Raw genomic sequence first — 14,360 nt, 5'->3', positions numbered from 1 at the left:
CAACGCAGAAGGGTCGCTCCACGGTGAAAATGCCCCAAAATTCAGGCTGATCCAATGATCAGGTGGGCCAACAAGTAGATTTGAAGCCGTTTCGGTTGTTGTCCATTACGCCCATTTAATGAGCGGATAGGCCTTTAAAAAAAAAAAATAATAATAATAATTTATTTGGGGTGTCCCATTTCATCGTGGGGGTGAGCTTGCCAGATGATTTAGATGCCACACACATGCACCGCAGTGGACCCCACATGCAACCAGTCGCACGAAATTCTCACCAACAACCCATCCTCGAAATGGTTAGCAACAAAATGCTGTTTGTATCAAATGCATCTAAAATATTGGCCGTTGGGGAAAAAAGAAGCAAGAAGCAGATTGACAGAGAAAAATCATTGGAATTATGCGATGCTGTGTTTGGTTACACCAAATATCATGAAATTTCACAATATTTCATGCTTAATCAGTCTAATTTGGTTTAAAATTTCATAATACTGGCCTGACTTTTAGGTGTGGGGTCCCAGTCCCAACAGATTAGTGGCAGGTATTACTCTATGCGATGCTGTAGTTGCTCCTCTTGCTTGCACTCAAACATGACCTTCCACTTGTGGTGGACATCTGAGAAGCATGCTGATTGGGGTCCATTGTCTAGGATTTGCCTTTAAAAAAAAAAAAAAAAAACTGTAAAAAGGGCTGTTAGTTAATTAAGAGAGGTGATAAGAGTTTATAATTAAAGATATGATAAGAGTTGTGAAGTAAAAGTGAGTATTTAGGTTATTATAGTGAAATAGTATAGTAAGAGAGTTTCTACTTAAAAAGATTGTGCTCCTGCAATGTAATTAACCAAACGAAAGGGTTAAAATTGTTGGCTGTAATCTAGATGGCTCTTAAATAATTTCCAACCACTAGATTAGCGAATGTTAATTGATATTGACGGTCAAAATTAAAATAGTCAATCATTAAAAATCAACGGACATAAATGTTGAATGAAAACCCATCTAAAGTGAGTGGTGTGCACTAGTGAGCTGGACACAAACCGAGCTAACTTGTAACGGGAAGGTCAGTATAGAGCCCTATATATATATATATATATATATATATATATATATATATATATTAAGAAAGGTCACCCATGCTATAGATCCAAGCCTTTCAGCATGTAGATATGTGTCTCTTGGCCCCAAAGAAAATGGTTAGATATATTTTTAGAATCTCTCTATATAACTCATTGGCCATTAAGGGTGGCAATGGATCTACTCATGGAGCAGGTTTGGGCCACAGTAAATAAACGGTCGTCAGGCTAGAGCCAGAAGACGTTACCAGCTTAAGCAAATTGGGTTTAGGTTACTCCTAGGTCAAGACCAATCTAGTCATTTTGCCTAGTCCATTGGTCTCTATCTTAGGGGTGGGAATGGGCATGGCTGCCCAATTATCTTGGGTGATCTGAAGGGTTTGGATCACTAAACATGCACCTGCTAGGGCTTGAAATCTAGCCCGGTGTTCGCGTTGGGCTGGGCTCGGGCTAATGATGAATACCTGGCCTCCTTCCGTGGTGTATTTTATATGGTGCGTGGATATTTGTAACATAGATTATAGAGTCCATATACTAGTGTACATGCTATTATGAAGAACTTTAATACTCTGGTAAAGTGTGATGGATGATACACAAGCACTCTTAGACTATTCAAAGTGTGAACCCCACTTTAATGGTCAATGATGCACTTTTTTAAATCCATATGATGGATAATTTCATAGATATATGCTTGGTTGATGAATAACCTTATTTGACACATTATAATGTAAAATTTAATTCTCTAGAAAGGCATGAAGTTCATATTATATGATTGGAAAAGTGTCAACAATGGAGGGGATACTGATTTTTTTTTTTTTTAAATTTAATTTAATTTATTTCAAACTTTTAATTATATAATCCTTAAAAGGGTTGGCCCTAGTCCAGCCCTAGAAAGAGAGAGAGTGAGAGGCTTAGCTTACCACACAAGTAACAAAGGCTCTACAAAAGGGAAACGGATTGGCTACTCCCCCTACACCAGCCCCGGGGCTGATGGTCGGTGCTCCGTGGGCCCTACTATGATGTATTTGTTTCATCCATTCCGTTCATCTATTTTTAAAGATCATTTTAGGGTTTGATATTAAAAATTAGAGGGATATATGTCTCAGGTGGACCACACCACATGAAAAAAAATAATGATTGGATATCTACCATTAAAATCCTCCTAAGGCCCACTGTACTGTTTATTTGACATCCAATCTGTTGATTAGGTCATAAAGGCCAAGATGAAGGTAAAAAACAAAAATCAGCTTGATCCAAAACTTTTATGGCCCCCAAAATATTTTTAATGGTCGATGCTAATTAAACAATGTTTCCTGTAATGTGGTCCAACTGAGATTGGGATATAGCTCATTTTTGGTCTCATAATGTAAAATGATCTGTAAAAATAGATGGACGGAATGGATGAAACACATACATCATGTAGGGCCCCACAGATCATCGACCACCAGCCATTGGCTGGTGTCGGGGAGTAGCCAATCCGTTTCCCTACAAAAGTAAGAAAAGAACTTTGCTTACATTTAAGACATGCAGCTCTAGTTTTCAGAGACTCTTTTAAGTAAAAAGTCTCTTATTAACATCCCATTATTTCCATCAACATGATGATAGTTCAAACGTCCATCCAAGTTTTTTTATACACACAAAACTCGAGAAGTCCTTGTACAAAGAGAATAAGATTTCAAGGACATTTGCGTTTGTTGCCACGAGTGGTGAGGTTGGCGTAGCAGGGACACTTCTCATGGTTGCCCGACGTGCCTGGTGGCACACAGTTGCACCTCCCACAGCATGTACCACATGCCCTCTTGCAAAGCCTCGGCCTCGATGACAAACTGCACCTCACACCACATGCTGTCCCACAATCTGCTTAAAATGTAGACATGATCACTCATCATTCTCACTCTCTAATCACCCCCTCCTCATTCCATTCATCTGACTCAAAGCCGCCACGACAACTCGCCCTAGTCAATGGTTAATAGACCCCAGCTAGCTGGAGTCTGAGGGTTGCTTGTGGTGCTGAACCGACTTGGCCATTTATCAAATTCATTGCAAGCGTGTTCGGATCGATGAACAACACTACTTGTAGGAAATTGGGCTTCATTATATCATAGGAACATCTATGATGATGGAATACCTACCATTAAAATTTTCATGGGGCACACATAAATGTTTATTTGCCATCCTATCTATTGATAAGGTCACAAAGACTCAGATGAAAGGACTACATAATTATTAAATTGATCTAAAACTTTCGTAGCTTATAATAAATTTTTAATGGTCAATCACTACTATTTTCTATTGTATGGTTCACCTAAAATTTGAATTTTTTTTTTTTTAAAAAATCATGTTCCAAAAACAGCCTGCTGTCAAATCAAAATTTCACGTGTGTTCCTATGCCGTATAGATATGGGTCGTAACTATTCCAAATCTACTAAAAAAACAGCTTCTAATTACCACTCCTCTATATATCGGGACAGGATCACACCAAATTGGATAATCCTAGCCATCAGTTTCATCAATTCAATGGCCGATAGAGTGTAATTTTTATTGACCATTGACCACGAACGGTACCCATCAGACGGATGGCTTCTGAAAACTTTCCTACTCTAAGAATTTTCTAAGTGCATGCGCACGGACGATCAAACTCTATAAGAGTAGGAAAGTTTTTCTCCAAACATTTTAATGGCAGTTTCGTAGGGAAGACGTTATGCTAGCCTTTAAAACATTATAACGGCCGCGCGGTTTGCTAGGGAAACGGATTGGCTACTCCCCCTGCCACCATCCCCGTGGCAAGTGGTCAGTGCTCTGTGGGCCCTAGCTTGATGTATGTGCTTCATCCATTTCGTTCATCCATTTTTAAAGATCATTTTAGGCTTGATCCAAAAAAATTAGAGGTATATAAATCTCAGGTGGTCCACACCACATGAAAACAATAGTGATTGGATATCCACCATTAAAATCCTCCTAAGGCCCATTATACTGTTTATTTGATATCCAATCTATTGATTAGGTCACACAGGCCCAGATGAAGGGAAAAAACAAAAATCGGCTTGATCCAAAGCTTTTATGGCCCCCAGGATGTTTTTAATGGTCAACGCTCACTGAACACTGTTTCCTGAGGTCCACTTGAGATTGGGATATACCTCATTTTTGTCTCATACTGTAAAATGATATCTAAAAATAGATGAACAGCATGGATGGCCCACAGAGCACCGACCACCAGCCATTGGCTGGTGTCAGGGAAAGTAGCCAATCCGTTTCCGTTTGCTAGACATGCGTGATCAGTGCTGGCGGCGAAATGAGACCGTTGCACTCATTAGGTGGGTTTCCGAGTATGAAGACAGGGGACAGTGAAAATTAGACATGTCGGTGGTCTGATTCAATGACTTTTGTGGGAACCACTGACGAGGCGGCGGGGGAAGCGGATTGGCTGGTGTACCACACATCTATATAGCTGTTGTATTCACGTCAGCAAGTCCTGTGGATCTCATCACGATGAATGTGTTATATCCAAACCGTCCGTCCATTTTGCGAGCTTATAGTAAGGCTTGAGAAATAGAAAACAGATCTAACAATCAAGTGGACCACACTGAAAAAAGTAGTGGGGATTGAACGTCTGCCATTTCACGGAAGTTTTGGATCAATATGATTTTATTTTTTTTATCCCTCTTCATCCAGGTCTTTGTTACGCTGTGAACAGATTCGATGGAAAATAAACATCATGGTGAGCCCTATGAAAATTTTAATGGTGAAAATCATTATCTTGGCTGCTATTTGTGATATGGTCTGGTTGATATTTAAATATGATTAATTTTTTGGATGGTACTCTAAAATGATATCTAAAGATGGATGAACGGTGTGGATATAATAAATACATAATTGCGGGCTATGTAACTTTGATCTCCTTTAAACCGTTCGTACAACTCGGAGCCCGAGGAGCGTCAGCGCTCGTCTTTGCAAGCACGGATTTGATACTTACATACTACTGAAGTGACGTCATCAAGCTCTGTGGACCCATCATGATGTATGCATTGTATCAATACTGTCCAACCATTTGTAGAGATCATTTTATGACATAATAAAAAGAATGAGATAGATCTCAAGTGGACGCACCACAGAAAACCGTGGGATCAGTCACACCCACCGTTGAAACATTTATAGGGCCCACCATGATGTATTTTTTGGATCCAACATATTCATAAATTAAAATAGAGATATATGAAGTGAAAAAAAAATATAAACTTGATCGGAAACTTCTGTGGCCCCTGAGAAGTTTGGAACGGTGGATGTCACTGTCCCCACTGTTTTCTATGGTGGGGTCCATTTGAACTTTATATTTATCTCATTCTTTTTCTCATGTCATAAAACGATCTCTCCAAGTGAATGGCCAGTAGGAATACAATACATGCACCATAGTGGGGTCCACGTAGCTTGGTGACGTCACTTCAGTAGCGATTTTGCTACTTACGTTGTCAGTATCTAATCCGCCCCCTGGGAAACGGATTGGCTACTCCCCCTGACACCTGCCAATGGCTGATGGTCGGTGCTATGTGGGCCCCACCATGATGTATGTGTTTCATCCATGCTGTCTATCTATTTTTATAGGTAATTTTATGTTATGAGTCCAAAAAATGAGGTACATTCAAATCCCAAGTGGACCACATTATAAGAAACAGTGTTGAATGCGGGTCGACCATTAAAAACATTTTGGGGGCATAAAAGTTTTGGATCAAGCTGATCTTTGTTTTTTCAATATAACGAGCCTTAGGAGGATAGTAATGATGGATATCCAATCACTATTGTTTTCATGTGGTGTGGTTCACTTGAGATTTATATACATATAATTTTTGGTATAAAGCCATAAAATAATTTTTAAAAATAGATGAATCGGAATAGATGAAACACATACATCATGATGGGGCCATAGGGCACCGACCACCAGCCACGGAGCTGGTGGCAGGGGGAGTAGCCGATTCGTTTCCCGTCTTTGCACGTAACGCACCAACACCAGCTATATAGGTGGTGTGTGATATACCAGCCACGGATTGGCTACTCGCCCTGCCACTCGGTGCTCCATGGCCCTACATAATGTATTTATTTCATCCATTCCGTCCTTCTATTTTTCCCGATCATTTCATGGTATGAGACAGAAACCGAGTTATAGAAAAATCTCAACCGGAGCACATTAAAGGAAACAGGGTTGAATGAGCGTCTACCATTAAAAACTTTTGGAGGCCATAAAAGCTTTGGATCAATCTGATCTTTGTTTTTTCTATTCATCTCGACCTTTAATACCTAATCAACAGATTAGATTTCAAATAAATAGTACATTGGGCCTTAGGAGGATTTTAATTGTGGATATCTAATCACTATTGTTTTCCTGTGGTGTAGTCCAACTGAGATTTATATCCATCTAATATTTTGGATCAAGTCCTAAAATGATCTTTAAAAATGGATGAATGGAATGGATTAAACAAATACATCATGGTGGGGCCCATAGTGCACCGACCATCAGCCACGGGGCTGGTGGCAGGGGGCGTAGCCAATCCGTTTCCAATCCGCTTCCGGCGGCGGGTATGTTTTGTCGCCACGTGGCGGATTCCAACTTATGCACCTGTCCGGGCGCGACTTGGCCGGTACCGCTGAAGCCTTACCTTTGGGCCACCTCGAAGTATGTGTTATATATCTAAGCCGTCCATCCGTTTTGCCAGCCCATTTTATGAAAGTGATATCTTTGTTTTCTCTTCATCCAGGACCTTATCAACGGGATGGATGGCAAATACACAATACAGTGGCTTCGGAAGTTTTAAATAGTAGGCGTTTGATGACACTATTTTATATCGTGTGGTCAACTTGAGATTTATGCTTGCTTCATTTTTTGGCTCATGCCATAAAATGAGTTGGAAAAACTTGTGGACGGCGTAGATATATAATTCATACATCAAGGTGGGCCCCACGGTCAGGTACCACCCACAGATTCCGGGGTACCAGCCGGTACACATGTAGTGAGCAAATCCCTAAACAGAGAAGTGGGGCCCACCTATTTAATGTCCGAGATGACTACGCGATCCGCCCATAGGGCAAAATAGTCATTTTGTAGGCTACGTAACCCATGCCAGAGAAACTACTCAATAAACATATATACAAAATGACTATTTAATGTCCCAGGTGAGATGACTACACGATCTGCTCCACACGTGACAACATATCACATGTGATCTGGATCTGGGCCACTCATCAGGTGGGGACCACTTCTTATGGTAAAAAAATCGAGACTGCTCGCTCGTCAGGTGGACCATGCATGTAAGTTAGAATATAACCCAGTTGCGTCCATTTATAGAGCAGCCGCCTGCAATATCATGGACGTCTGTGATTAATCGCCATAACGAAACATATGCTTGCAATGCAAGGCACATATACCTATCCGCTGGAGGAGGTTCCTCTCTGCCCCACTAGCCATCAACTGCAAAACAATACATCCAACGGACGAGATTTAGTTTTATTAAACAATAAAAGAAAGAAAGAAAAAGAAATTCTAAGATAGGTTGGATCTGTACCGAGTGGGATTCGAACCCATGACGTGCTTGTACAAGACTCAGAGAAAACAGAGTTAGCAGAAGGAAAGCTACAATCGCTCTCGAGAAAGCCATGAAAGAGAAGCAAAAGACACGTGCGAAGAAGGACAGAAACGTCTCAAACAGGTCTTTCTTGCGAAGAAAACAAAGAGAGGGCGTTCTTCATTTATAGGAGGGACGCAGAATACGTGCGACCCTGGATCCAGCCGGGTGGGTGCGCCCCTGACTGTGGGGCCCACCTCGATGTATGATGTTGTATCTATATCCACGCCGTCCATCTGTTTTTGCCAGCTCATGTTAGAGCTGGAGCCAGGTCCCACGTATCCGCTTTCAGAGAAGACAAGAGAATAAGCATCTGTGATATTTTGGAAACGGATTGCGTGTGACCCTGGGCACAGATATATTTCTGTGCCCGGGGTTTTGTGGGGCCCACAGGATGTCTGTGACAGATTCACTCCGTCCATCTGTTTTCAAACAGCACGATAAGACAGAAATATAGAAATCAGGCAGATCTAAAACTCAGGTGGCCCACACCAAACGAAACAGTGGGAACGGAAACGTCCATCATTGAAACCTTGCTGGAGTTGACCATGATATTTATATGCCATCCAAACCATTCATAGGTTTATAAACACTCAGATAAACTGTATGCAGAAATATCATAGTCATGGAAACTTCTGTCGCCACCAGGCATTTAATCTCCACTTTTCTGTGTAGTATGGCCCACATTAGTTTTGGATCTGTCTGATTGTTAGATTTCTGTACTAATGTAGTCTTGCAAAACAGATGAACGGAGTGGATTTGTGACAAACATCTCTGTGGGCTGCACACATCCAAAGGCACGGGAATATCTGTGCCCTTGGTCACAGTCATCCGATTGCTGATATTTTAGGGAGGTCGATCCTGTAGTGAGGCACTCACCGCCCTTTACCGTAGTGCGAAGATTCTGTCGGGCCCACCGTGAATAAATAGTGCTGTAGACGATTCGAACCGAGTCGAGCTTGGCACAGCTCGATTTGGCTCGTCCAGTAGCTGAGACCAGTTCGGACTCGGGTTAGCATGGTCCTCGAGCTTTACTCATCACCTCGACTCAGCAGCTTGGGCGAGTTCGAGCCGACATTTTCTCAAACACATGTAACGCACCTTCAATATCTCACACTATGCAAAACAGTACCATCAATTTGCAGATATTTCATCAAACACTTGATATGAAACATCAAAATTAAAATACAAGGGTAGTTTTATTGTGTAAATTTTTTTTTTTAGTGATTTGTTTCGTATCATAACTTTATCCCTACCTGCTGAACCTACAGAGAATGTATGCACTCGAAACACCACTTCATTGAGTCGTTTCATCATACAATTGGTGAGCAATAATAGTTAATATATCAAAAAATACCCGAGTTGCCGAAATTTTTTCGAGTTCCAAAAATCAGCTCGACTCGGCTTGAATTCAGTTTTGAACCGAGCCGAATTGAGCTTTTTCGAGTTGAGTCGATCGAGTTAACCGAGCTAACTCTGTTCATGTACAACTCTAACCGTGATGTAAAGCTCATTTTAAAGTATAATACTGTAGACACCCCATAATAAAAACATGATTATTTGGCTTTGTAATTTGGGTGAGCCCTCAGTTTAAAACGCTTAAAATAATTAAAGAAAGCTGACCAACGGTCTTTATTGAGCTAGGGTTAGCCCAACATCGTACTGAGTACTGGGTTTTGCCCAAACACGGCGGCGCCAGCGCCATCTTTGTGTTGCGCAAAAAATCAAAATTTGACATTTCTTGAGGGTTCTGATCATCCATTCGCTCGCTGACACATCAGCTCAGCTTGCACGAGCATCACCCATGCCATGATCCATGTTGTCATCCATGTCATCATCCATACCATACCATGATCATTGCCATCATTCATACCGTGATCCGCACTATCATCCATGCCCATCCATGACTCGTGGAATGAGATGGATTGCACGAACCTAACTATGCATCCAAGCTTGATGCTTGTGACCAACAGAACCTACCCCTGAAATACCTATAAAAAGGTGCTCTTGCCTTCATAACACAGAGAGAGAGAACCATGGATATAGCCAACGACAGAGATAGTACAGAGACTCTGTTCTCTCGATCCTTTTATTTTTTATTTTTTATTTTTATTTATTTATTTACCACACGCATGCACACCCCCACACAGTCACACTAGTGGAATTTCACCACTTATGGATACTCGAACCCTTGACGGAGTGTTGAAACTCCTAACAGTCTACCACCTGAGCAAGAGTAAAGATTCCTTGGTCTCTTTTATTACTTAAATCTCATAGTATATTTCAACTTTAAAGCTAAGGCCATATTTTTTATTATTATCTATCCTTCAACTTCAAAGATAAGGTTATATTTTTTATCTATCTTTCTCCAGTCGGTACATTGGAATCCTCTGTATTGACCACCTAATCTAGAGTTGTCTCTTTTGAGAAACTTCTGTATTAGAAAACATGATAGAAAGGAGTAATAAAAAATTGTGTTCTTTTTCGTATTTTTATTCCAAAACCAATTTTCTACCTTTTTTATTTTATTTTCAGTTTATCTTTTAGATATCTAAAGTTTAGTATTTATTAAAAGTTTTTTGAATCCTCTTTGAAATGGTACAGTTTGGCAAAATAGAAACTGTGTTTCACACGGGTGGTAAAAAGATACTTAACCTTTTCTTACTTGGAATCCACGATTGACACTGGCGGTAAAAGGATGCTTAACCTTTTCATTTTTCATCGATCCCATGACCTTAAGTGTTGAAACGAGGTATCTCCGCTCAATCTACCAGTTGAGCTATGGGTCAAGGTGTCTTTGCGAGGTTCAAAGATCTTAGCTATAGAGATCATTGATCATCTGGATAAACTTTGGATCTGAGCCTTCACATGTTATTGCCTATATCAACTGAGATCTAAATATCAATTGGAACACACCACAATAGAAAGTGAGTATTAATAAACTCCTAACCTGCAGAAGTTCTTGAGAGCCACCTAGGTTTTGAATCAATGTAATACTTGTATTTTCCCTTTATCAAAGCCGTGACCTGGGCATTGGATATGCTTCAATGGAGGATCCATGCCCTACAATGAACTGAAAAGCTAATGGACTGCTTATAAAACCATCATGGTGGACCCCAGGGAGCCTTCACGCCACGGCAAAGGGCGGCGAGCGCCGCCCTACACAATTCGCGTCTGAGTTTTGAACCATTTAAAAGATGGCGGTGACTCTTTAGCCTTACCATTGTATGGTTGCGTTGTTTTCACACAGTCCAATTCACTAGCCCAGCTGTGGGTGGACGGACCTAACGCTAAAGTTAGACTGATAAGATGATCTCGGCCATCTGATTTTGTCGAATTTCGACCACTTACCCTTTTTCTTTTAACCATCCATTTAATAGCGATTAATTGGATGGTTATCATTACTTGATATGGCTGATTTTGGAGATATAGGCTCCATCTACAACGTGTCCCACATTTTGGATGGTCTGGATAGATGTATATGGGTTTCACATGTGACCCGGATGAGCCACCATCATTTTCAAAATGGTGATGAACTGGCACAGGCGTGTAGCACCTACGCACGCACCACTTTTAGGTACGTAAGAAATTAAAATAGTTCTATTTTGTCCTCGTCCGAGGATATTCATATTATGCTCGGGTTTTCAGTCTGTGCCCACAGGGCACATCGTTTGATGATCCAGACCATTGAAACGATGGGACCCACTATGAAACCATGACCCAAAAGTCTTCCAGCTCTGTGGACTTTCTTCAGGTGCCTGCAGACCATAAACAAAGGGTTAGGAGTATTTTATGGAGGAGATTTGTCGGAATGGTCCATCCTTAATGAGATCCAGCGGTCTGGATCCATTAATGGTGGGCCTTTAAAGCACAGACTGGAAACCCAAGTATGCTACACTTCTCCTCGGGTCGGGTCCGTGGTTCCACAGACTCGCATCGTATTCGTACGTGAAAACAACGTTTCTCTGTTTGCAGGTAGACATTGTGGGCCACCACCAATTATAAGGTGGGTAGTTTGAGGGTCCTGATGGAGTGGATGTGTATAGTGATTCGCATCCCAATGCACTGTTTCGTTTGAGTGGGCCCCACATCCAGTCGTTCATTTCGGTGATCTGATAGGCCACCCTTGAGTGAAAGATCTTGACCCTTCATCAGTGGGCTACGATTAGAAGGCTCGGAAAGTGAGACAACAACGGTATAGGTTATAAAGGTCGACGGTGGGCCCCACTATAAACGGTGAGATCCGAATCATGGGCCTCATGTGAACCCTATTGACGTCCTCATACATTTTATGGTGCTTGGCCCAAGCTATGCAGTCTGTGTAGCAGGAGTTGCCACGTGTCGGATATCTGGTCAGGCATACACTGGATATGAAGCCATTTGATACTATGCAAGCGCTTGATTGCTCAGAAGTTTATACACGTGTCATGCACTTAAACCACTATTGAAGGAAGCGGATTGGCTGGTGTACCTCCCGCCAGCTATAGAAACGGTTTAGCTACTCCCCCTGCCACCAGCCCCGTGGCTGATGGTCGGTGCCTTTTGGGCCTCACCATGATGTATATGTTTCATCCATTCCGTTCATCCATTTACGGATCATTTTATGTCTTTATGCCAAAAATTAGAGGGATATAAATCTCAGGTGCACCACACCATATGAAAAAATAGTGATTAGATATCCACCATTAAAATACTCCTAAGGCCCACTGTAGTGTATGTTGATTAGGTCATACAGGCCAAGATGAATGGAAAAAACAAAAATCAGCTTGATCCAAAACTTTTATGACCCCCAAAATATATTTAATGGTCGACGCTCATTCAACACTGTTTCCTGTAATGTGGTCCACTTGAGATTGAGATATATCTCATTTTGGGTCTCATACTGTAAATTGATCTGTAAAAATAGATGGACGGCATGGATGCAACACATACAGCATGGTGGGTCCCACATACGATCCCTGCACCACGCAGGAAGCGGATTGACTGGTGTACCAGACACCAGCTATATAGCTGCTATAGTTACGTGTCGCGCGAAGACGAGCACTGACGCTCCTCGAACTCCGAGTTGTACGAACGGTTCAAAGGAGATCAAAGTTACATGGGCCCCACAGTGATGTATTTATTATATCTACACCGTTCATCTATTTTTAGAGTTCATTTTAGAGCATTATACAAAAAAATGAATCATATCCAAAGATCATCTGGACGACACCATAAATAGCAGCGGAGATTATGATTTTCACCATTAAACAATTTGTAGGGTCCACCGTAACTTTTATTTTACATCCAATATATTCATAAGGTCAAAAATACCTGAATGAAGAGGAAAAACAAATTTCATATTGATCCAAAACTTCTGTCACCCCAAAAAGGGTTTCAATGGTATACGTGCAACCCCCACTGGTTTTTACGGTGTGGTCGACTTGATAGTTATATCTGTCTTTCCTTTTCCGTCTCAAGCCTTAAGACGAGCTCGCTAAATGAATGGATGGTTTGGATATAACACATACCTTACCTCATGATAAGATCCACAAAAACTCGCTCACGTCAATATAAGCAGCTATATAAATGGTGTGAGGTACACCAGCCATCTGTCGAGAAATTTGTGATCGTGGACCCCACCTTTTATCCAGCAGTTTTTTTGGAGCAAAACAAACTTAACGTGCATAGAGGTGGGCATCGGACCGAGTCGGATCGGATTGTGCCTAACCCGATTCTGTCCGAGATCTAAATACGCTGACCCGAACTCATTTCGATCCGGGGCCGGATCTGGGACATGCCATCCGATCAGATCCGACACCTTGTTGGCCTGACCCGAACCGAGTCCGACTCGGCCAGGGAAACCGAGTCGGATCGGATTAGGTACGATACTGATCAGATTTTTTAACGGTGAAAATCATTATCCTCGTTGTTATTTTCAGTGTGGTCCATTTGAGCTTCAGATATGATTCATTTTTTTACCGAATGCTCTAAAATGATCATGAAAAATAGTTAAACGGTATGGATATAATAAATACATCATTGTGGGGCCCATGTTGAATTCGTTTGAACCGTTCGTACAACGCTCGACGTTTAAAAGTTAAAGTTGTTTACAGCTGTGAATGGCGTCAGTGGGACTGTCCCGTGCATTGGTAGTACACGGTATTGACGTCACGTTAGCAAGTTAGGTGGGTCTGATCATGGTACATGTGTTATATCAAAACCGTCCATCCATTTTTTGAGCTTATTTTATGGCTTGAGATGAAAAATAAGATAGATCTAACTATTAAGTGGGCCACACTGAAAGAAGCAGTGATTATTAAACGTCTATCATTGAAACCCTTTTTGGGTCACCTTTTTTTGTATAATGCTCTAAATTAATCTGTAAATATATGTGAACGGTGTAGATATAATAAAAACATCACTATGGGGCCATATAACGTTGATCTCCTTTGAATAGAGTAGCATCGTCTTGGCACGATACGTACCTACACTTAGGTTGAAAGCCAGCTATGTAGTAGCTGTGTGTAGTGTGCGGTACACAGCAAATCATTTTGCTATTGTACACAGCAATCTCAGCTGGGGCCCACCTTGAATGCATGTGATGTATCCACGCCGTCCATTCATTTTTTGCATATCATTTTACTAGTTGAACCCAAAATTGATGTATATCCAAAGCTCAAGCGGACCATACCACAGGAAAAGGT

At 41.3% G+C, this 14,360-nt stretch overlaps 1 protein-coding gene across 2 annotated transcripts in view; it reads right to left on the bottom strand.

Moving 5' to 3' along the window:
- Positions 1–2,557: 2,557 nt before the first annotated feature.
- The window catches only part of LOC131243474 (snakin-2), a 36,949-nt gene continuing 25,146 nt past the window's right edge, over positions 2,558–14,360 (bottom strand). The window contains exons 1-3 of one of the 2 annotated variants that reach the window (XM_058242849.1): positions 7,615–7,784; positions 7,478–7,520; positions 2,558–2,920 (exon numbers count right to left, since the gene is read on the bottom strand). In XM_058242849.1, the coding sequence (XP_058098832.1) occupies positions 2,739–2,920; positions 7,478–7,520; positions 7,615–7,707 (318 nt within the window). In that variant the 5' untranslated portion in view covers positions 7,708–7,784 and the 3' untranslated portion in view covers positions 2,558–2,738. Of the gene's footprint in view, positions 2,921–7,477; positions 7,521–7,614; positions 7,785–14,360 lie in introns of those variants that run through there. The other variant, XM_058242850.1, reaches the window with a different exon arrangement.

The sequence above is a fragment of the Magnolia sinica genome, chromosome 4, assembly GCF_029962835.1.
Source record: "Magnolia sinica isolate HGM2019 chromosome 4, MsV1, whole genome shotgun sequence".
NCBI classification, from domain to species: domain Eukaryota; kingdom Viridiplantae; phylum Streptophyta; class Magnoliopsida; order Magnoliales; family Magnoliaceae; genus Magnolia; species Magnolia sinica.
Note: the sequence above shows the minus strand (reverse complement) of the source record. Positions and strands in the feature narration are given on the sequence as shown.